At 42.1% G+C, this 23,939-nt stretch overlaps 1 protein-coding gene across 1 annotated transcript; it reads right to left on the bottom strand.

Moving 5' to 3' along the window:
• Positions 1 to 3,636: 3,636 nt before the first annotated feature.
• Positions 3,637 to 22,903, bottom strand: LOC137900466 (glutamate receptor ionotropic, kainate 1-like). The gene is made up of 17 exons (XM_068744558.1): positions 22,780 to 22,903; positions 19,536 to 19,703; positions 18,711 to 18,968; positions 17,854 to 18,035; positions 17,018 to 17,071; positions 16,673 to 16,843; positions 16,252 to 16,395; positions 14,763 to 14,870; positions 14,499 to 14,543; positions 11,824 to 11,937; positions 11,476 to 11,679; positions 11,056 to 11,279; positions 10,746 to 10,864; positions 9,940 to 10,157; positions 7,474 to 7,699; positions 6,817 to 7,067; positions 3,637 to 3,807 (listed from the first exon to the last, which is right to left on the bottom strand). Exons 1-17 carry the CDS (start codon positions 22,901 to 22,903, stop codon positions 3,637 to 3,639), a joined length of 2,781 nt encoding a protein of 926 aa, XP_068600659.1.
• Positions 22,904 to 23,939: the final 1,036 nt, after the last annotated feature.

Genomic DNA, 23,939 nt, shown 5'->3' with positions numbered 1-23,939 from the left:
TGCATGGGTAGAAAGATAAACACGAAAAGATGAGATGTGTAGGATTCTGCTAATGCACAGGGGTTCCCAAATTTGTTTATGCCGTGCACCCCTACAAAAGTAAGATCTGCCATTAAAGTGTTCAAGGGTATTAGCAAAATGTATAAATAAATGAATGTAAATGTTTAGCCATTAAACATTTACATGAGTTTAGTTATTATTTTTAATAAAGTGCACAAAGGTTTCGCACCCAATAAAGGTTATCTCGCACCCCCAGGGGATGTGAGCTCCCCGGTTGGGACTTACATTAGGCTACTCTGTTGCTTCAGTTTGGGAAACTAAACAAGTTATTGTCAACCTTATTTTCTGAAGAGATCTTTTTCTCACAAAGTTGGAAAAAAAAAGTTTTATTTTGGCCACAAAAAGCTGATGATCAGTTTTACATGGTGTCACACAACAGTGATTTAATCTCAGTTTAAACCCCTGGACAATTCTACCTTCCATCTGGGCTTTAATCTGGAATGTATATGCACTCATTTCAGGCCTAAACGTGATGATAATTATGCTAATATGAGTTTTTGAGCATATGTGTCAAAGAATCACACATTAGTTTTACTTCTTAGGAGGGCACTTTAGCTCAGCCAGTCTTTCAGATGAGCTCGACAGAGCGAGAGCGAGAGAGAGAGAGAGAGAGATAAATGCATCTTCAAGAGTCACTCTCCATTCTCATTTGTCTTCATTGACAGGTTGTTGACACAGACCTGCCTCATCAGCCCAGAGACCATTCATCTCGTAGTGATGGATGAGACTCTCTGTTACGTAGGAGCATTGTTTAGAATGGTCTGTTCTGCACTCATCTGTGCTGTGGGAGCCTAAAGAAGAGATCAAGCAGACTGGTCAGTTATAAAGGATCTATATGTGTTTGATTTTTATGATGCATTTGGTTTGACACAAGGATCTGCTATGTATCTTTCCCTAATTGTCTTGCTTCATCTGTGTATAGAAGAATAGATCATAATTTCTGACCTTCTTGCAAACGGCACAAACACACAGATCTTACACTCCCTTTATCCACCCCTCTCTTTTTCCAACCTCTCCAACTACATGGTTGGTGGCTGCATGTTTTAAATTCCGTGAGGCTAGTCGTATCTAGAGGTGAAACAAACAAGGGCATGAAGATGGAAGCATCATCCAACAGCAGAGCATCGAGGAAGGTCATCTTGGGTTTGTCAGAAGGAGGAGAGTCACGCTTGAAATGCATGCCAAGGGCACATTCCTAATCCGCGGCCTCATTCACGATGGATTAGATCATGATAAAAAAAATAATTATTTTGCTTAAGAATTATGGGGTGAGGAGATTAGAGTCAACCAAACACCGTTACGTTGGATCAAGCCCAATCCCAGAATTAATCTGCATAGCAAAAAGGAGGAAACTCATTACATGAAGAGATTAAGAAACGCTCGGTCATATGATCTACAGGATGCAAACAAACCACACACTGAGAGAAACGCCACAACCTCTGACTCAAGTCCTTTATTCAGTATCGATATCGATTCGCTGTTCTTCTCTCTCTGACATGCTGCATCACAGCGACGTGTGGTGAGGTTTGCGGCTGGTGAGGCGCTGACTCTCATAGCTCATACCAGCTTTCATTACACACACATACTTGACGTTCATGTTTAACCAAGCAAGAATGTTAAATTCATAGCAGCTGAGAGAGAGAGAGCCTATAGCAGCTGAGAGAGAGAGCCTATAGCAGCTGAGAGGGAGAGAGTCTATCTGCTCTGAACTCTGTTCATAATTTGCCATTGCAATGTCACAATTCATGCACATTTAATACAAATTGAAGTATATACACTGCATATACTTTAATTGTTGTTGGCCTTTATATTATACAAATACTGTATATAATACTGAAATATGCAGATTCAGATATTTTAATAACTAAACAGCAATTTTATTTTATTAAATGATTAAATAAATTTACAGATCAGACAAGTTGTACCACAAATATTTATTTTATGATTTGATTTTTTTTTTACTTCTCCTGATGTCTGTGGTCTGTCTTACATTACTGATAATGAATTGTATTAATATTAAATCCATAAAGTCCTCCAATAATAGAAGTCCCTTGTCTCCCCTTTCATCTAACTGCCGTCGGATTCTTACAGCAATTTGGTCGTCTTGACATTATCAAATTACTTTTGTGCCTTTGTATGTGATGAACAATTGCACTCTTTATGTGATTGTTTCAGATGGCAATTATTTCTAAAATGTCAGACATACTGAACTTCAATAGGCTTATAGGTGCACTGAGTGAGTACACAGCAGGTACACAGTGTACACTAGTGGGACCTTAATGGGATGACCTATAAGAAGGTAGATTAGATTAAAAGGTTTGGGGCAAGAGGTGGAGGATCCACAAAGACCAAGCGGGAACCCTCACATCTCTCTCCCTCTGTGATTAATTTATTTTCCCTTGGGGGGGGGGGGGGGGTTCAAATGACAGAAATAATCCCGAGGATATTGGAAAAGCTCCTGGTGTTTAATGAAGATATGAGGAAGTGTGGGAATTGAAAATATGACTCTCACCCCATTGTCATGCTGCAGAGATGTAACTCTGCTGAAGCTAAGGCCAAGAAAGGTGTGTTGCCTGTGTGGCTGACGGACAGCAGAGCTTCCTGCGTTAAATGTCTGAAAAGGTTCAAGTGATGGTAACATTTTTCATGTATCTCCTCTGAATGGCTTCCAAGATTAAGGATTTATGTTAATTACATGACCTTGTGTATGGATTAAAATCTGATATTACATTTGCTGGAGAAGCTGCATCCCTGTCTCTGCAGGGAAAGATTTTCCACTTGAGCATTCAAATTTGACAACAGAAAACAAAAGACTCCCAGGGGAAGAAGACAATTGCTTTTTGCTCTTGACTTCCTGAGAGTATGATGTATGATTGAAATACAAAATACAGCTTGTCATGTTGTCCTTTCCTTCTCCTTGTATAATATCCTTTCTCTGATGCATGGCCAGTCGTATTAGGATCACATTCGTGTGTCTTTGTGTGCGTATCTGTGTGAGTGTGTGGTGATGTCGGTGCTTGAAGGTATAAAACAGCAGGTGTGTTCCTGGCTTTCCTTCGGGGTTCTTATCTCTCTTCGCCGGCCAGGTTTGGCGCAGCAATCCGCTCTGAGGCTTCTTTGCTGCATTGCCAGTATATACAAAGAGAGGAGAACACACACACCGCTGCCAACCATAAAAATAATGACAGCAGAGCAGTTTGAAAAAAAAAAATCATTTTAATTTTAAAATCAGTGAAGCTGTCATACATACTGAATGGGATTATCTATGAAATGTGTCGATTCAACTACTCTGAACGCTGGACTACAACCAGGAGGGAAGCGATGGTTAGTGGGCTTTCATCAGCTGCTTTACCATTTTCCTACAAGGCCAGACTTTATAAACTACATCTTCATTATAATATCTACGGCATTATTCACACATATACAGTATACAGACACAGTATACAGAGGAGTGATGAGGAAACGGCCTCATGTGATTTGATGACCAACAAAAAAAACGAATCCAATGAGTGGAATGCAATTAATTTAGTGTCTCTGATCTCACTTCTCGCAGGTTCTTATTTTTAGATCCAAGAATCATGTGCTGGAGTCCCGCCTGGCCCCCTCCGTCTTTGCAGTGTCTTTGGGTTGACAGAAGATGCAATCTAACCTTGCTCCTCCTCTGTGGGGGCGTGACCTCCTACGGAGGCCTTTATGACACTGCAGGGATATACCCAACTCTTCCATCAAAGCGCTGAAGGGCAAACACTGGCAAAGAGAAAGCAAATTAAAAGCCTGTGTTAAGGCGTCGATCACGTTGACTGAAAGTCATGAGGAACTTTAATCACGAGAGACTGTGGGAATGTGCTCAAATAAATAAAATAGCAATGTTCAATTGCATTAAGTCACAAATTACTGGATCCTGAAGTAACTGAAAGGTGGGGTCATTTGAGTTTATGTTTGAAATTAGATCTGATTTTGCTCACCTGCAAACACCTTGCAAACAGCAGACGTTACAAACATTCATGTGTTCTATCATTTCAATAATATAGAAACCATCTCATTGTAAAATCAAGCTGCGCACACAACCGACTCATCACATTTTCATCTGGTGGTCTTTGCGCCTCCCTTTCATCCCCAAGCTTTGCCTACGGCTTCTCAAACGAACGCGGCTTCCTGCAAGGTTTCCCACGAATCAAACTCGCCATCAAACCTGCTTAAACCAGCCTAGACCTTAATGATCACCCTTGTTGCATATATATCGGTTGCATCTTCTTTGTTTTCTTCATTTTTCACCTTCCCCGAGGTGCTATTATTACATTTTGATATTGATTTATTTACTTTAAGTTCATTATTTGTGATTGAGCTTGAGCTTCATCTGCTCTCTTTTCTTTTTAAAGCTCAGTACAAATTCTTAATTAGTTACATTCAATGACAAAATCCCAGTCGATGAGAGGCGTAACAATAAATTGACCCGGTAACAAGAAGAGAAGATACCAGAATAAATTATATGATCAATGATTATTGCTACCTGATAGTCCCAGAGTACATATTTGACTTCAATCTTTGGACACAAATCATGAAGACTAAAAGCACCATACACACTATTGATCTTAGTCTTATTAAATAGCATTCATTCATTAAGTGGTTTATTTATTCATGCTGATTTCACACTTTTATTTATGATCAGTCGTTCCTCTTTGTAATTATTTCACAACATTTTAGGATGAGATTGATCTTGTAATTGGTCAATAGGATCAAAGTCTGCCTCCTTTGGAGAATACATCCATCATTTCTTGACTTGAATGTCATGCAGAGACAGAAAGTTATTTATGAAGCTACAACTTTAGTTTCAGCTGCGTCAGGGGACGCGCTAACCTGACAAGTCCTTTCATCACTGTTATCTACAGTCAGCCAACCACAACCAATCCAACAACCGCTAACGAGGAGGAAAGGAGTCACATAACATCTCTCGTCTTTTGATTTCCCAAACGGCTTCCAAAGTCTGCTTCTGAAGTACGCACAAATGAGAGGCGACATTGAAAAATATTTGGCTCTGTACTGAAACCTGCCAAGCAAGTAAGCCATGAGCAATTACTTTATACGGTTTGCCTAAAATGAAGGCAAATGTTAGATGAGTTAATGAATAAAAGGAACCACAACAGGCGTCACTTGTTTGAAGTAACTGACTTTGGAAAAACTTCCAGACCAGTATTTGTTCATCATTTCTGTCTATATTCTTCCCCAGTGATGCACTGGCTGCCAATGTCGAGTATGTGAAGCCGAAAATAAAAATATAATATAACGAAACTATGTAAATATATAAATCATATAAATAATGCACTGCAAATTAGATTTGAGAAAAACATTTTGATGGAAACAGTAGAAAAATGTCTATGGCCTACATGTGGGGCATCAAGGGCAAATGAAATGAGTGATGTGAGCACAAGGTGCAGGTATTCAGGGTAACATGGTTTTTGCTACAGGGATTGGCTGACAGAAGTGCAGGTAATGAAAGAGAAGAGCACCTGGTTACAGACCTATTGTCTAGAGAGTGTTTTGATTGTTTGTGTTGCCATGGCTACTCTGTGTCATCCCCCAGAAGCCTGCCGCTCTCCAGATCAGTAGACAAGGAGGTACCAGAAGAGGAGGTGGAGCCACGCCGCTGGAGCTGCCGGGACTGTACCCCGTAAAAGAAACAAAAGGCCTGGCGCAAGCATGCACAGAGACACAAGAACGGAAACGGAAACACAAAATAAATTAAAACATTAAAACTTCTGACATCAAAATGAATACATGTAGAAAACAAAATAGAAAACATAGGATATAAGTAACAGAAACATTGTAAAACAATCGAATCATATGGAAGACGCTGGTTTTATAACAATGCAAAAAGGGGGGGGGGGGGGGGGAGGGGAATTAAATGTGTTCAGTAAGAAGTCGAAACTGAAGAAACGTAATAAAACATGCAGTTTCAGTATCATTGTACTGTCGTGTGTGAATCCTTTCCAGTGAGTCAAATAGAGTTTTTGATTTACAGATGATTTTTTAATAAAGGAGACAGGATGACAGATTTCATTGCAAATCTAAACCTCCTCTCCTATTTTTAGCTTTTAACATTGATGGAATGACCTCCGGGTCTGCTTGTCTACGGTCACCCCTGACTGGCTGGAATAACACCTGCTAATATAAAAGGACGAAGAAGAAGAGGAAGAACAGGATTCGAGGATGATTGAACATAAAATTAATTATCTGCCTAACAGATGTAACATTTGTGAAGAGATGTTGAAGCCAGAAAGCTGAACAGACGCATTCCGGAGTTCAAGGCAGTGATGAGCGTCAGATGTGAAAAATTTCCTCAAGGCTTTCCTGATAAATCTTGTTCAGAGTAACCGGATGAAATTATGGACAAACAAATTTAGAAGTATGACGCCCAGAATTTACAGGCCTGACGAATGCTGAGTCCTCTTATTAATCGACTTTCCAGCAAATGCAAATATTATTTTGTGTGAATGAATTTCAATGAAGAAAACGACAACCCCTCTACGGTGAGAAAATATTAATGAGTAACAAACAAAGAAAAACAAAATAGGAAAAGGATTGCCTGTCAGAATAAATTGACATAAAATCCCTAAATAGTCATTATTTATTCATTTAAGTAACCGATAAATAAATCAAACCAACTACACACTTCGAAAATACTTTAACGCATAAAGATCTCATCCTTCCCTCAGAGGAAGCGGACCTAGAAGAGCATGGCTCCTTGCCCTCACTCACCTCCTCGATGTCAGCGTTCCTGCGGGCCTTGTAGATGAACTCGCCGATGGCCACAAACACCGAGAGGACCAGGCCGGCAGCCAGGACAATGAAGATGCCCCCGATGTTCTCCACACCCAGAGCGCTGGCCTCCTTATTGTCCTCCTCCGGACAGCCATTGCCTCTCCACCACTTCTCCTTCATCATGTGCAGCTTGCCTTCCTCCTGCAGCTGAAGGATGGCAATGGTCACTTTGTCGCGGTAAGGAGAACCTAGCATAGGGATGAAATTCAAGCCTTTTCTGTAAAAAACAAAATAAAATAGACAAATCTGCATGCATCTTGTGGGTGAGGCCACCATATGCATTTGATTGATTTTATTTTGCTATTTCTTTTTTTATTAATTTTAGGAATAATGTATTATTATTATCACAAGTGCCTGTTACTTTCTGAATCCCGCATGGACACTATCCTCCACACAAACTGTTCGTACTAGAACTGTATTATTTAAATGAGTTACAACCTTTCTGGGTCATCACCTTGAGCCCCCGCCAAATGACATGAACCGACCCACCTGCAGCACATGTCTAGATTCTTCTGATAGTTGACAAAGATGGACACAAAGGACAAAACGACAGCGTCCCCTGCTGCACGTATGGCCACGTCTCCTCGCTCTTACCAATAGGAGTTCCCACACCGTAGCCTTTGGAATCGATTAGACCTCCGATCTGCGTGAGGTTGCAGTTTCTCTGGCTGATGTACTCGATGCTGGTGGACTCCATCAACATGGCGTAGTCTGTGGTCAGGACTCGGGTGATGCCTTCCCTGTTGTTCTTGACCAACGCGGTGTCCTTTCTGCTGCTCATAAACACCCACATCTTCTCATAGGTGGAGATCTTTGATTTCTGCCAAAGGTGCCAAAAGGAAGTTTTATAATAATAATAATAATGCATTGGCTTTTTTAGCGCTTTTCTAGACACTGAAAGATGCTTTTACGTTCACTCCATACTTGGTGGTGGTGACGCTACTAATGTAGCCACAGCTGCCCTGGGGCAGACTGACAGGAGCAAGGCTGCCAATATGCCCCATCAGCCCTCCTGACCACCACTGATATTCACTCTACATTCAGTGTAGTGAGTGTCCTGCCCAAGAACACAACGACAGCGTGCACATGTGCAGGAGCCAGGATTGGAACCGCCAACCTCTCTATCATAGGACGACCCGCTCAACCACCTGCGTCACCGTCGTTTTAGGTGCTACTCCTCATAGGCTGTGTGTGTTTACAGCACAAATGCACATTCCTGTAGTTCAAACGGTATTGTTTGTGTGTGTGTGTGTGTGTGTGTGTGTGTGTGAGTCTCCTTGCTCTGAGAAAATGGGACAGCTGTGCTCATAATCCCCTCCAGTTGATTCAATTTGTTCGAGCCATCAGCATCGCCGGCTCCTTCCTCTCCAGGCAGCAGTAATCACTGGCTGCAATCTGGGAGGATAAAGCCTCGCATGCATCAGCCCTGCTGAGCCGGCAGGATGTAAAGAGAGGGGCTGGCCAGGCGGGGAGGAAGTGACAGTCCCACCCGAGGACATCGGAGCAGCAATACGATATGTCATCTCAAAGGTTTGACTTTTACAAAGAAGACCCAAATGGTTTTATTGTGCAACCTTTCCACTTCCCACCCTAATCATCATCTGCATCCCTTTCATTTAAGTGGGTTTTTTTAATATATTTTTTCATATGAGGTTTGGAAAATTACAGGATGATGAAGGAACAGCTGAGGGAAACTCCACGGCCCTTATGTAAGAACGCATGTCTGTGACAGACGTGACTGTTACATGAATTCATTCAGATGAACAGATAGAAAACTGTTTTCTGTTGTATTCAGGGCCGGATTTATCATCAAGTTCATTCGTTTCAAAGACATTTGAGCCATTTATGTAATAGATTTAAATACAAAGGCAAATATCAACATAATGGAATTACAGGGGTGATTAGAAAATAGAACATTTTGCATTTGAAAGCTCAGGTCGCATTTGAGATGATTAAATATAATATATGATACAGGAACACAAGATCCATGAAGAGGACTCATAGGTGTCTCTTTCATGTCACTGAGACTTATATGAGACATTTTCAAGATTTAAAATTCTGCTACTTCTCGAAATTGGAATGATCTTACAGAAGCTAAATTTCTGGAGCTAGAATCATAGCTTTCTGAGATACAACAAATCCGTTTGTCCACCACTAATTCCACAGTGTCTTGGTGAAGACCAGCAAAAACAGAAATATTATTGAAAGTGTCCAAAAACTAAATAGCTTTGTTCTAAAAAAAATTTTACCCCAATTTCATCTGGATCGGTTTCCTCAGGAATTAAAGATAGAACGAGGGAACACGAGACGACACCTAGAACGGGAGAGCCTGGAAATACTGAGGGAACAGAGGATGTTCTGGCAGAGAACTGTCCAGCGAGGCAGGAGCTGACCAGGTGAGATGTGTAACAGGTGCACCTCGTTCAGTTCAACAATGCCTCCGCAGCTGTGCAAGGCAGAAGTCAACCTGCAGCAACAGTCACCATAGCAACCCTCACAAATGGGGTTTCGTGTTAAAATGTAATGTTTTCCTGACCTCATTCTGGATCAGATCCAGAAGACATTTTTCATGATGGTTCATATCGGACCCCTTTATGACTGTAATTTTTGGTGAGTGAATTAAATGCATGTTTTACAAGATATGATTTTTCTTTTAAACCTCCATTATAAGTAAATTGCAAAATTTGGATCACGACAGTATCCGCAATCTGGATCCGATTAAATTTGGTGGAGAGATAGAAGTCCCCACCCTACATGACTGTGTCAAATTCATTAAACATCGGTCAATAATTAACAGAGATATTGAGAAACACATTTTTAATCTTCATTGACTGCAATGTTACTGAACATTTCAAAGTGATCCATAATCCAGGATCCCTTCCGGATCATCACCAAAATGTAATTGACTGTTCCTGGTAAGATTCCCAACATTTCATCAAGATCTGTCCAGACAATCTTTAGTTATCTTGCTAACAGACAGACAAACAAACCAACGCAGGCTAAAACATAACCTCCACATTCACTGCTGTGACTTTCATCTAGAGCCTACGCAATCTGCACCTTGAAGAAGGTCATGGTGGATCCATCCCTCACTGCCCCGTATTCAATCCTGGTCTGCTTTGCCAGGTCGTCTGCAGAATCGATGGGCGCATCCATTCGTTCCACTGTGAGAAAGGCAGCCAAGTTGGCCGTGTAGGAGGAGATGATGATTAAGGTGAAGAACCACCAGATACCCCCGACTATACGGGTGGACAGAGCCTTGGGCATCAGCTCCGAGCCTGGAGGCAGAATGGCAGGAGACAAACGGTTGGGGAAAGAGCTTTTAAGAACTTTTATTAATGTTCCAATCAGTGTGAAATAATAAGAAGTGCCCTTTTCATTTATACTGTCTGGATGCCCTAAACCTAAAGACTCTTCCATATTCCATCAAAGCATAGTATAAAGTACACAGCTAGAATTCAGGTTGCCTCAGCCCAGAATTCGTAAGTGTTTACTATTACTTTAAAATACTAATTCTTCTTCAGGAAGCATGCAACATGTTTCCTTAAAACATTTCTTTAACATGTTTGTTTGTTTTTTTACTTGAAGCTGACAAGTTGCCTGAGTGGCCCACTGTGTGCTTTATGAGTGAAAGGGTTGATTACTGGCTGGAACAGTTATCTGAAGCAGCAAACAAAGCCAGGAGCCACACAATGTGCCAAAAAAAAACACACACTGCAGCCTCAACTCAACCTGATCATGTGGGTTTTGTGCACAGCCCTGAAACACACAGGAATTTGTTTCTGCATAGATCGAGGCCATTCTCAAAATTCTCATTTGGTCACGTCGTTCCTATAAGAACCTTGATTTGACTGAGAGAAAAATACCTTGACGCATGAGAGCTCCGACACCAAACCAGAAGCTGTTGAGCAGAGTGAAGTTGTTCTGTATGAGAGTTGAGGATGGATTGCAAGGATGAGGGTTGTACCACTCGTATGGAGTAAACCTGCAACACAATAAAAGGAGCATTGTTTTTATTTCACCTTACATATTTATGAGCATCGTTTTTTAAGCTATCAACACCATTTTTATGTGAGCAGTTCTCTGAGCGATGGCCGTTTAACGTCTGCATGTGCAGTACCGGTACATCCAAAAGCAACCGGCACATATTCACGGCCATGAAGCCAATCCTCATACCTGGCAATCACAAAAAGCACACAGCTAACCCCCGTGCAGGCCAGCAGGACGTACATCCAGATGTCAGGAGACAGGGGATTAAGGAAGGAAAACACTCCAGGATTGGTGCCGTTGGGTTTGCGGTACAGGATGCTGATGCCGAGGGTCATAAAAGGCTTGGAGAAGTCGATGACCTTCTCTCGAACGTAGGTGATGGTCAAGGGGGCCACAGCAAGATCTGCAACCTTGACAAGACCGAAGGAAGATGCAGCAGGGTGGATTTAGTCTGTTTCTATGAGCCAACAAAGGTTGATGTGTTCATAGAAAACAAATACGCCTTGTAATTTAAGCACTTTTATATAAACCATTCTTTGTAGTATTAGTGTTATTGCCCTGCACGTGTCAATAGAAACCTGGATAATGTGTTTGACATTGACTCACATGGTCGATCAGCTCCCGGACCATCCCGTTCCACTCTCCCTTGTCATTCTGAGCGCCATACTTCCCATCAGCCACCAGTCTGACTTCATATGTGAAACCCAGGATATTGGAGAGCTCTTTCAAGAGATCCAGGCAGTAACCCTCAAAGCGATCGTTGCCAACCAGCTCTTTGTCAGACTTTTTATGCATCACGTAGGGATTTTCCTGTATGGCAAAAGAAAACCAATGCATTTCCCTCAATGGGATTTACTTTGTTGCCCTTCTATCTGCACACCATACACCCCATACGCACGCTCCTTCTCCTCCTCCTCGTCCCACCCCTGTCCTCTGGTTAACCTTCCTCCTCACCTGGATTGTGGTGACAATAAGAGTCCTGTTGGCCATAGAGTCTGTCACATTGTTATTCTTGTCTCGGTGGGACTCTGTCAGGTTCATCCCTCTGTACGAGTTCCACACAGCAATCTGGAAAGACAAAGAGAGCTTTACATTTATTGGCCATCATTTCCTGCTTTGGTCATTTGACGGCCGCTTTCGGAGACATTTCAGAAGCCAAAATTGCAGGGTATAAATATTTACTGTGGTTAAAGCATCAGATAGGGCTGCGTTTGTGTTGTCAGTGATTACAGAAATGTGTTGCTGTAAAAAGGAAAAAAGCTGATGATTAGCCTCGCTATCTTTGCCGCTGAATTTACAGGCTGTGAAATGGAATAATACACATCCAGACACATTGCAGGTTAATTATATTTTCTGATTTATTGAACAGAAAAAAAGGTGTTAATTTAAAAGACCTGACAGTCTCGGTTAATTCGGAGCTCCGGCTCCATTCATCTTTTTCCCTCAGCTCTCGTCTGGAGGTTCTGGGCAAAGACTTTAAAACTCCACTTAGCGTATTGCGACAATTGGCGGCTCCTTCATTCCCAAAGGAGCTAGCCCATATCATTCCTGTCGATAGCGAGAAATCCAAGTTTGAGTGTTTCCTTCGGAAAAATTCTAAACAAAACAGACAAACATCAACGACAATAAAAGGTTCCAGATCAGAGGATATTTCCGGTTTCATGTTCATGTGATTCAAGATTTAACTGTTTGACATACAAGACAAGAAATTATTTCTTTTTATTTTAGTCTTCTTATGGGACTAAACTATTAACCAATTAGATGAGGGTAGCTGGCGATCAAAGCCGTGAGAGGCTGTATGAAGGAGGAAGAGGAGGGCCAGACGGGGACAGAGGACAGTGCAGTCTTTTGCTCTCCTAACTGTCACAGTAACTGAGAAAGAGCCCGTATAGGACTGGGCTGTTTAATCCGGACAGTTATCGGATTAGAACAGCCGTCTGGGAGCTGGACTTTGACTCTGTCAAATCCCATCACTGATTAAGAGCAGAGCGAAGGTCGAGAGGGCTCATGAAAGTGTTGCAATGAAGTTAAGTGCATGAAACAACCGAGCATCATTGTAAATAACAAGAACACATGCAGCCATGGGGACAAGCCTCTTGCTATTTTAAAACGCCTGCTCATCCTTCACTGCATGAGATAAGAAGCGGCGATCGCATCAGTAGCTCTTTATTAAACCGGGAGCTACAGACGGTTCTTCACAATGTCCCTCTCAGACGGAGGTCTGTGCAGGATTACGTCTTGTAAAAGATAACGTGCTTTTCACTCCTCGTTATTTCTATCATATTAGGTTCAATCAGTCCAGAAAAATCTGAAAACGTTATTGCTGAAAAGACGCTCTGCGTTCCAAGTCAATGAATCGGTCTTATCTGTGGACGCTGCAGATCTGCTGTGCAGGGAATGTGGTTGGATTTAATTAATTGTATTGTGTCCTCAATCACAGAGATAAGTGGACAGAGTGAGAACAATATTTTTGGGAGTGATGGGGATATTTTGGTCTTTGCAGGTTCACGTAATCTATTTAATGGGGCTACGTGAGAGAAAACGGCTTCGGGGAAGCTTCTGAAATGTAAATGTGCTATAGAAACAGACGCTGGGAATTAAATGTTATCTACAAATCATGAAAAACATAATGCACAGTGAAACAGGGGGGGGGGGGCAGTTCATTCCCCAGAAGACTTTCACTTTGCTTTGTCCCATCATCCTCTTCAGGGAGCATTTAACACTCCAGTGGGCAAGAACTATGCAACCAGCTGATAATCCATTTTTCATGACCATAATGTCATGAAAAATGGGGGGGGGGGGGGGGTACTGAGTACTGAGTACTGAGTGGAATAAAAATCACAGAATAAATCACAGCTTCCACACCTTGTCAGCTGCCGCCTGCCTACAGACCTGTGAGTCTGACGACCGAGAGAGAACGAGAGGACGAAGTTGACATTAAGTTGAGGGTGAATGAATTCATGCCATATTCACTCTTTTGGCTTCTTAGTTTGGTTTCAAGGTGACAAGCAGAAGCACAAAGTCAAGAACATTCAGTTCCAGGTTTTGCAATATTTAAGTGTCGCAAATGAGAAGAACACGAGAGAATGAATTTTATGCTGACAAACCCATTTTAGATTTGATATCATCACATTAGGGTCAGCAGTCATTGAGCATTTGTTAAGTTTGTACCTGAACCTCCACGTCCTCTAATATCGGCATCCCTTATTAGCTGGTAATGAATACATTGATTATATGTAATGATTGTCCTTAAAAGGTTAATGCAATCCAATAGACACTATACCAAAATACTGAACTGATCATCTTTCCCTGTTGCCAACAGCTACCAGCTGTGGAAACGCCATTGGAAATGGCATTACATGAAGTGCAATAGCGAGACTCACTTCACTGTGAAATACTATGTCGACTTCATCAAAGGAATACATCTTGTGAAAGAGCAATGGCTGGGACACAGGGGAAACGGAAATGTCAAGTGTGGTGTTGCTTGAAACAAAATCGGTGAAGAGAGACAAGGCTGACAAGGCAAGGATGGAGGAGGTTTGTGGCATGTCGATTTAAAAAAAAAGAGGGAGCAGAGAGGAGGGAGTCAAGCAACACAGGCTTGGACCAAACATGGCACTGGCACAAACCTTGATCCACCTTTTTGTCAGGCGACTTCCACCCTCCACATACCCCTTTTGAAAATATGAAGAAGGAAAGATGAAGCACAGACAGCACGGAGAGAAACAATCAGTCATTGGCAACAACGTTATTGATGTTCATGACCAGAAACCAAATCATAAAGGTGGATGGATTACAGGAAGCAAATGTTTGCAGCGCCTCACTTTCTTACTCGACACAAGCACACACATAGAATTCATTAGCTGGCATGTGGAGGTGGTTTTGCTGCTCACCCTGGCGGTGCCATCCTCCTTCAGGCTGATGATGTCCAAATCAAAGTATCTCCTCAAGCCATCAGTCTTATTAAGAACAATGTGCCCAGTCAGTCCATCCCACTGTGCCTACAGGGAAGAGATGCAGAGGGGGGGTAGATTAAGTCTCAAGAGGAAGCTTCTCTTGAGTCCAGTCCCCAGGATCCAGAAGCAGCCGGAAGAAAACCTGGTGGCGGATGACGGGAAGACCTGGATCACATCAGGTGAGGACCGGGAGTGCTACGGCCTCATCTCCATATGCAACGAAAGCTCATGTTTATGATGTTAAAATGTACATTTACATGTTATTGCTTCTGATTTTCCAAGATAGATCATTTGAGTGGGTTCAAATTCTTATTATTAAGCTTAAGAAAGTAAGATGTATGAGTATTTTGTGAGTAAGGGTCAGCAGCATCATGCATATACTGTATCGTGATCTTAGATTAGCGTATTCTCTGAACACGCCCGGTTATCTGTGGACCTGTCAGATTCAGAGTAATCAAAGCATTTGATTGTGAATACTCCAGAGATGCATATACACAACAACATAGTGCGGCCTGTGTTACATCAAGCCTCATTCCAGCTGAAAAGCAAATGCTAAATTGTCTTTCTGCCAAGTATCCCCTGGGAATAAAAAGTCTTGAACTTGAACAAATAGAATTCATTAAAATGCTAATGCTCAATCACTGGAAGGCAAAACAGAAATAAAGTTGTATTATTCTGATGTAAAAACATTAAATATATATATTGTGTCAGTGTCTTTCTCATTTCTGGACCATATGAGGGGAAGAACCTAATGGCAGGAAACCCATTCTTCCTGCTCCATTTTATGAATGAAGAGACATCAGGAGAAATAACGAATGAGGATCTATGAAAACACAAAGAAGAAAGCAGTAGTGAGAAACACAACACAACAAGGTGCATTCTAACGCTCCACTCTCCTCTCAGAAGTGCTTTTCAGTGCTTTTGAGTGCCAATGCGAAATGTATTACTGGCTGCCGCAATCAAGAAAGGCTCTCGTCTTGTGACGGCGAGCTCAGGAGGGCAGAGATTTCGAGTGATGGACAGTGCAAAGAAAATAAAGAGCTGAGGAAGAGGAGGACACTGACATGCAAATGAAAGTGAGAGTGGGAGAGTGAGAGAGTGAGAGAGTGAGAGAAGATGAGCATACGAGTGGGAGGATTGTATCATAATGTTGCTTCATGGCAGCAACGGTCCTCTGCAGGATTTAAGACTTAAGAGATCAAAACATTCTGTCTGCAGGAATTCAGGTCTGACAGTTGGACAACATGCATTCGACTTATTACGCCTGGTTTTATCTTTTGTACATCTGCAACCCGAACAGGAACCACTTAGGAAACACATAGGAAGCAATTTGACATCCAGTTTTGTTGAAAATGGAAAAGTGGAACCGCTGGCGATATAATGGAAGTCCGGTTTTCCATGAGATGAGCCCTGATCCAACACTGACCTCTTTGAAAAGGTTCATGAATCGCGGTCCGAAGCGCCATGGCTTGTGGCGGTGACACTGCAGGGAGCTGACCGTCATCTGAGTGGCCCGCTGCGACGCGACGGCTACCATGAACACTGCATCGTACAGCAAGGCTGCATCAGTCTGCAGGAGGAAGACACTGGTGTTGTTGTTGTTGTCGTAAACAGCAGAATAACAGCAAGAAATGCGGCCCAGATGCGGTGCAGACATTATGATGGAGTAGAAACAACAGAGGAATCCAGTCGTAACATTTCCTCTTGGAATATGGTGCCGAAAAAGGTTTAGAAGTGAGCAGATGTTTGCAGTTATACAAAAACGCACACAATGCATACAAAATGTGCTTCATTGGCTCTCAGTAAAGCAGATGTTCAGATTATAAGTGATCCGGAATAGGACTCACAGTCATGATGCCATCCATCAAGCCGCTCTCTTGCTTGGGACCCTGCAATCTTTCCATGGCCCACTTGTCCATGGTGGCGGCCACCCACGGGTCGTCGACGTTCAGCAGTCTGAAGCCCGTCATGTTGACGCCGCTGTAGCGGTACGGCTCCAAGTCCAAGGCGAACAAATCCTGCAGCGAGGAGGAAGATCAGGAGTCTAAGCTCGCCTTCGCCTTCTCGGCTTCATGCTGCATGAACAGCAGCATTCTCATTTGATTTACGGGGGCCAGTTCAAGGTCAAGTTCAGCTTTGTTTCGCTTTGTCGGGCATCCCGTAAAACCAATCCGGCTGAACATTTTTCTCACCAAAGTCGTGAAGAAGAAATGGTAGTACTCTGTCATCATTCCCATAGAGGAAAGCTGGAAAACAAAAGGAGAATTTAAAGCAATGCCGGAATCTTTATCGTAAATATGACTTTCAGTACATCATCACCACAAAAGACATTTATTTGGCTGCATTAAGTAGTTAATAGGTTTGGTTAATTCCATGATATTTAGAAGGGACAGCATCGCCGTATAAGAGTGAAAACAAAAACTAAGGATGACTTTCAAAATAATATATCTATGTGAGCCTCTTTTCTGAGGAAAAGACAGGAGGCGGAGCTAGAAGTGGCGGAGATGAAGATGCTGAGGTTCTCCTTGGGAGTGACCAGGTTGGACAGGATTACAAATGAGACAATAAGAGGGACAGTGAAGGTTAGACCTTTTGGAGACAAGGTCAGAGAGGACAGACTTTGATGGGTTGGACATGTCCAGAGGAGAGACAGGGACTATATCGGTAGAAGGATCCTGAGGATGGAGCTGCCAGGGAACAGGGCTAGAGGTCGACCCAGGAGAAGATACATGGACGTAGTGAGGGAGGACATGAGTGTGGCTGGTGTTGGGGAGGACGATGCAAAGGACAGGGTGAAGTGGAGAACATTGATTTGCTGATTTGCTCAGGATAAGCTAAAAGTATAGTGGTAGTATATCTATGTGATGGAAAGTAATTTCTGGGCAATGATAAGAGACGTGTTATTTCAACCCGAGGAAACAAGCAAACAACTCGTAATGATCCGTTTTCCAACATAAGAGACGTGTGTGGAAAATAAAAGAGTCAAAAAATCTGCAGGGCAAACCGATGAATCGGCGCTTCTGCACACCTGCTTAAGAAGCTCTGAAGCCATACGATAGGAGCAGTCGAAGAGAATAAAAAACTCCTTGTCTTTCTTTAGCTCCTTCAGCAGCGGCCTGGCGTCTTGGTTGCCCGGGGTCAGCTGACGGATCTTGATCTTCAGGTTGAACTTCGCTGGAGCCTTGATCAACTCCTGCATCCGCATGAGACCTAAAAATGTATGGAATGTGCATTTCAAAAGTCCTTAAACAGGACACAGCACAGCTGGCATGTGTGTGTGTGTGTGTGTGTGTGTGTGTGTGTGTGTGTTTGTGTGTGTAATCTTGTCAGTTTGGTGTGTATTTTTTTCCGTGTAATATTTCTGGAAAATAAAAATCTTTCAAAATAAAGGAGATTTAAAAAATCAATAAACAATGACATTTCAGCCGCAGTTTTTCATTATATCTGGGTCAGAAGGGGACATGGGACTTATTGTGGTTTACTTTGTGGATAGAAGCCAGCATTAACCGCAGCTGTTTGACATTGAGCCAGCCCCCCCCCCCCCCCCCCATCCTGTCACAGATTGGGTTCGCTGACCAACCTTTTGGAAGTAATACTTATCGTGGCAAATGAATAAAATAAATTGTGTCCAGAAAACACTTCAAATCACTCATTGTCACAATAAAATCCAAATTAATTTATTAATAATAAAATTAAATAAACTAAACTTAAAATAACATATTGTACAAATCGTATGATAAAATGTATCCTATTCCTTTTTTGTCCCCCCATTAATTTATTTTTTTTCATTTACATTTCATATTTTTCGCATTTGGATTCTCTGAAATGCACATTTTCATTTGCATCATATATTTTCTAATAAGTCAGAGGGGCAGCAGCCCGTACCTGTGCTGTCCTCATAAACCACCGTGAGCTTCCTCCATTTGAAGAAAGTCACGACGTCCAGGATGGCCCTGGCGATGGCGGTGTACTCGGGGTACAGGTTGATGAAGAAGGTGTCTTTGTTGTCCACTGAGGGATGCTTCCACCGGGTTTGGATGTGAGGGACTTCCAGGGCGTTGCAGATGGACTGAACGGCGCTGACAGAGGAGCTGTGGGAGGGCCCGAACACGGCAACCACGCCGAGGGCCAGCTGGTCACACACTAGTGGTGAACACTTTCATATTAAAGTCTGAAGAGAAGTTACTTATATACAGTGATGGATGGAAACACATTGACATACAGTACTAGTACTTACTGTACGTACTTCTGTCTGCGGTACATATTCTTGACGCCTGTTATTTATATATGAAGAATGGAACTATAACGTTTACTTTGTTTTATTCCTGTCTCTCGATAAATCACTGATTTATTTTTTGATGATGATGATGATGATGACTACCACTAGCGTAGCTACTTTAGCTTACATAATTCCACATCAGCATAATTACAAAATTGCAAGCTCAGCTTCCCTCATTTAAATAATTATATAAATAACAACACACTTTGTTTGGAGAACGTTGAGAGGCGCTATAACCATATTCCCTTTAATCATGATGATGTCATTGATTAGCATAGCAAAATACAGAGATGTAAAAAATGCCCTAAATTACCGCCAAGTCATTTACACTGAAAAAGAAAGGAGAGCTGTACCATAATGCAAAAGAGTAGATTATGCCAATATAACGAAGTTCTAATTCTCCGTTTTTGCGTTTAGTCTTCATTTCCCACCTCTTCTCGAAGCCTCGAAGCCGTCAAACAGGTTGATCCTCTGAATGTCGTAGGTGAGAGTCACGTTGGGCATCAGCGTCTTGTTGCGGTTTATATTGTTGACAGCAAACTTGAACGACAGCTCGTCCATGCTCACTAACTCACTCTCCCCGGTCTCAAAAATACCACCTGCCCCATGGAGACAGAAGGACATGTGCAACATTATGCAGCGACAATCACAATCTGAAATTCACCACAGATGCAATGCAAATTAGGAAGAACAACCAGAATATTCTCTGTGGCATAAAACTTTTCGCTCAATATTTAATTCTTCAATTGCAAAGGTGACTGTTCTTCCCCTGGAGCCAAGGCCGCACAACACACTGCACGGAGCAGCTGTCAGGAGGCTTCGACAAAACAATGTTTTTCAGACAGACTTCTAAAATTGCCCCCAAAACGCCTCATCAACATCCTGTCATCCGGGCGTAGGAGACGTGTGATGTGGACTCAGAAGCAAGGCAAAAGGGAAGTGGCATAATTGCTCAATTGAAAAGGCAGGAAATAATATCGGTGTGAAGGGGGTTTTTTTTTGTGGAGTGTAAAAACTGGCTTTTGAAAGACGAGTCGAGTCGCATCAGTCAAGATAAAGAGGGGAAAGAAAGTAAGCACTCAGTGTTTACTCAGAATGAATCAAATTAAGGAAAGTTTTTTTTTTTTACTTCAAACGCCTTCCTCCGGCTGCTACAGCCTCAGCAGCGCTTACTTTATAAAGCCCTTTTAACTTTCCCTGGACTTCACATATAATATAGAGTGAGTCAAACCAAAGATGGTTTCTCTACCAAACCAACTGTGACTCACCAAATCCTCACCACTCCAGACCTAATGCAGTTTGTGTTGTGCAGCTGCTCTCATCAAGACACAATGATCTGTCTCCACTGAAAGCCCATAACGTCCCATAGCGTCTCATCCAGATACACAGAGGTACAACGGGGGGGCAAACAGTCAGGATGAGACAGAATAAGACCGCAGTCTTCTGATGGGACACGGGAGAGGAAGCAGACCAAGGATTGGTTGCCACCTGGTCACATAGAAATGTTTGTAAAGCAGCCAATGAGTAATAATAACCTTTACCTTTACGTACCAAGTCGCTGCATTTACCAGGTCCAGAGCTGCTGTGGGAGGACGATGCATGCAAACGGGCGTTTATGTGGTTCACGTGCAACAGATGGATGAGATTAAATGTGTTTTTCTGCTGAAGTGGGAAGAAAACTTAAGACAAAAAGATGAGGAAAGAATCTGTGACAGAGCAAAGCCGCTCGGTGTCTTCGACAACCCACCGGAGGGATGAAGACGCTCCTTAACGAATGAGCAATCGCTCACACCAACCATCTGTCACCTCACTATTTAATTGCAAATAATGACACTTTATTTTGTCTGTGAATCATAGACTGTCTCTTCTTGAACTCCTCTGTGCTATTAAAAATGCATTTCTTGAACAAAGTGTTTTGGTTCTCTTTGTTTAGGGTGGCTTGCAAATGGATAAATGCACCTCAGAGCTCTAAAAGCATTCACTTAAAAGCATAAAGTAGACTCATTTGCACCAGGAAGGCACATCCATCTGGTCCACAAGACAGCATAAACAGCACAGATAAGTGGATCGCAGGACTCTCTATAAATGCCTTTTAACAACACACAGGGGTTTGCAGATAGATACCATTTGCATAAAAGGTAAGCACACGTAAAAAAAAAAACAGAGCAGCTTTACGAGCACAATGAGGATGGTGCGTGTGCCAGAAACAGTCAATTTTAAAGTGGACCCAGAGAAAGGGGAGGATTGAGGAATTTGTTTTTGCTACATATTTATCAATTATTTGAGAATTAATAGATATTTAAATTATAATCGAAAAGTGGCACTAAGAACCTTCCTATATCTATCTATCTATCAAGCAATCAATCATCTGGTTATCAAAATAAATCATAGGCACATCAATTGATTTTGTTAACATACAACCCTTTTTTTGTCTCTGTGTCTGATCGCCTGACTCTGGGTTCTGCCACATGATGAACAATCCCAGCGTTGAGGCAGCCATATCGACAGAAGTGAGGTCAACTTTACAAAATTTACCAATTTGGCTCAGGAGAAATGCATTCCTTTTCCTAATGGCAAACTATTTGAGACAAAGGGAGGAATCAATCAAATTAAAACAGCCACATCTTCTCCTTTTCGGGGGGGTAAATGTTAACTCCAGCTACTTTATTTAACAGGCAGGCAGGTACCCCACCTGTATGCAGTGTTTCTGCACATTATATGAACCAGCACCAGCACAGTGTGTGAACAACTTCCAGCCAAAGCAGTGACCCCAATCTTCAATTTATTCAGTCAATTAGTTTCACGTAACAGTTCCACAGTGGACTGAGTCAGAACCGCCAGGGTAGATGCTTGGATAATGAACACAGACCCCTCCTGTCTAATCAGCTGGAGGTGAAGTTCTCACTCTCCTTTAACGGTGCCACTGCAGCCATGGGGGACACCAGGACGAAAGGATAATTACATCTTCCTCTCTGTCCACATCCGTCTCAGGGACGAGAATAAATGAAAATACCCAAACAGGAGTTTCTGGTATTCAATAATCAATAATCTGACAACAGAAAGCACATCGTGTCTGGCTGGAAACCCAGTTGAAACTTCAGTAAAGCTTAAAGACCTAGTAGGCGGACTGATCTTCTAACTGGTCGTCTGATATCGCTGAAAGATCACAGGATTAATTTTATTGAAAATTCTACCTTCCGTCTTGAAAGACTTTATCCCACTTTTGTAGAAAGTTAATGAATTGATAAAAGGGTTTTTATTATTATTATAATTATTGCCATCGTAATTTTAAAGTATTTTAATGGTACTTTATTTCAAATGAATTTCATATCTATGAACTTGTTTTTATTAGGGCTGCATGGCTACATTATTCTCCTACCATATGTTTTAAATGTAATTTGTCCTGAGATAAAGGCGATCTTTTCCTCTGGTCTCACAAAATCAGGCAGATAATATCTAAAGATAATAATTTAAAAAAACAGGAAATCCGGCTTTTACAAGATGCAAAAACCTAAATAAAAAATATAAATTACAAAGTCGATGAAATAGCGAATGCTGACGCTCTATTCCTGAGAGAAAATGTATCATGCATGTAACTAGTGTTTGTTCTGATTCTGTCCATCCTGTACACACGCGCGGAGACACGCACCGTGCGTAAACAGCTGTTGCGCTTACCGATTCTGAGGACTTGTGCAGAGCCCAGACAAAGCTGCGTCGTCAGGATAAGATAAATGAAATCGCTCATTCTCTTTTCGTTCTCCATCGTCCTCCAGGCGAACACGGTGATCGTGGAGAACATCCTTTACGCAAGTGCTGAAACACCTGACGGGCCGTGGCATCGCGCGTCCCAACTTTCATCCCCAATTCGAGCCTTTCCGCTCTGCATCGCTGCGTCGCACCAAATGCAAGAAACACAAACTCCTCAGCGGTCATGAAAATCCAGGCGAGCGGAGCAAAATGGCCTCAAGAAACATTTCTAAAAACAAAAACGGCCATTAAAAAACAATAAAATCCAGCCGTCCATTTCTAGGACCACTTTAATTCAGCGCGCCTCCAACGCTGCAGCGGCTGGAACGCGTCAGGGCGCACGGACCGAGCGACCGGAAATGTCTGTGACTTCCGAAAACCCCTTTCAAATTAAGAGCATTCACGTGCAGCCATTCTCTCGGTTCGCCGGATTTGGTACTGTGAACTGTACTATAATACGTTGATGGTATTACATCCGGTATTTGTTCGTTACTTTGCTACATGTCATGTGACGTTTGCGACCAATATATCAAATAATAATAATATATCATATATATAATATCAAATTGCATATAAAAATGGACATTATGAACAGTCTTAGACGACATTTGTACTTTTCTTGTCCTAATGGTGGACGTCTAATTGAAAATACATTTGTAATTTATTTTATAAAGGTGCATTTGGACTATTCTGGTTATCTCTGGGTAACTTGCTTGGATTAAGGAGCAGATGGATTAGCAGCGGTTCTCTCCATCGGTCCTGATGAGAGGAGAATAATCTTCAGGTTACGGGACGGATTGCCAGATTATCTCTCATTGCAGACAGGCAGGGTCTTTATCTGTTCGGTTCACTGGATGCCTTCCAATCACTCGTAGAGGCGTATATAGAGAGGTTTTCTGAGACATTGTAGTGATTTTGGATATTGTGTGAAATTGATTTGGATCTTGAAAACGTATTGAAAATAGTCCTAAAGACTATGGTAATAACAATCTACTCTAGTGAGGCAGTTATGACATTAAAGCTATATCTTCATAAAAGGGGAGACAATTTGGTTACTGGGATTAAAAAAAAAAAAAAAGAAATCACAC

Source organism: Brachionichthys hirsutus, chromosome 10 (genome assembly GCF_040956055.1).
Source record: "Brachionichthys hirsutus isolate HB-005 chromosome 10, CSIRO-AGI_Bhir_v1, whole genome shotgun sequence".
NCBI lineage: Eukaryota > Metazoa > Chordata > Actinopteri > Lophiiformes > Brachionichthyidae > Brachionichthys > Brachionichthys hirsutus.
The sequence above is the reverse complement of the archived record's forward strand: the minus strand, read 5'-3'. Positions and strand labels throughout refer to the sequence as shown.

Coding starts and splice junctions, on each gene's coding strand:
- LOC137900466 (XM_068744558.1), bottom strand. CDS start 22,903: ATGTTCTCCACGATCACCGTGTTCGCCTGGAGGACGATGGAGAACGAA. Junction 11,938..14,498: donor TGACAAAAAGGTGGATCAAG/GTTTGTGCCAGT, acceptor TTGTCTTTCCAG/ATTGCTGTGTGGAACTCGTA. Junction 3,808..6,816: donor GGAACGCTGACATCGAGGAG/GTGAGTGAGGGC, acceptor TCTCTTTGCCAG/TGTTTGCCCTTCAGCGCTTT.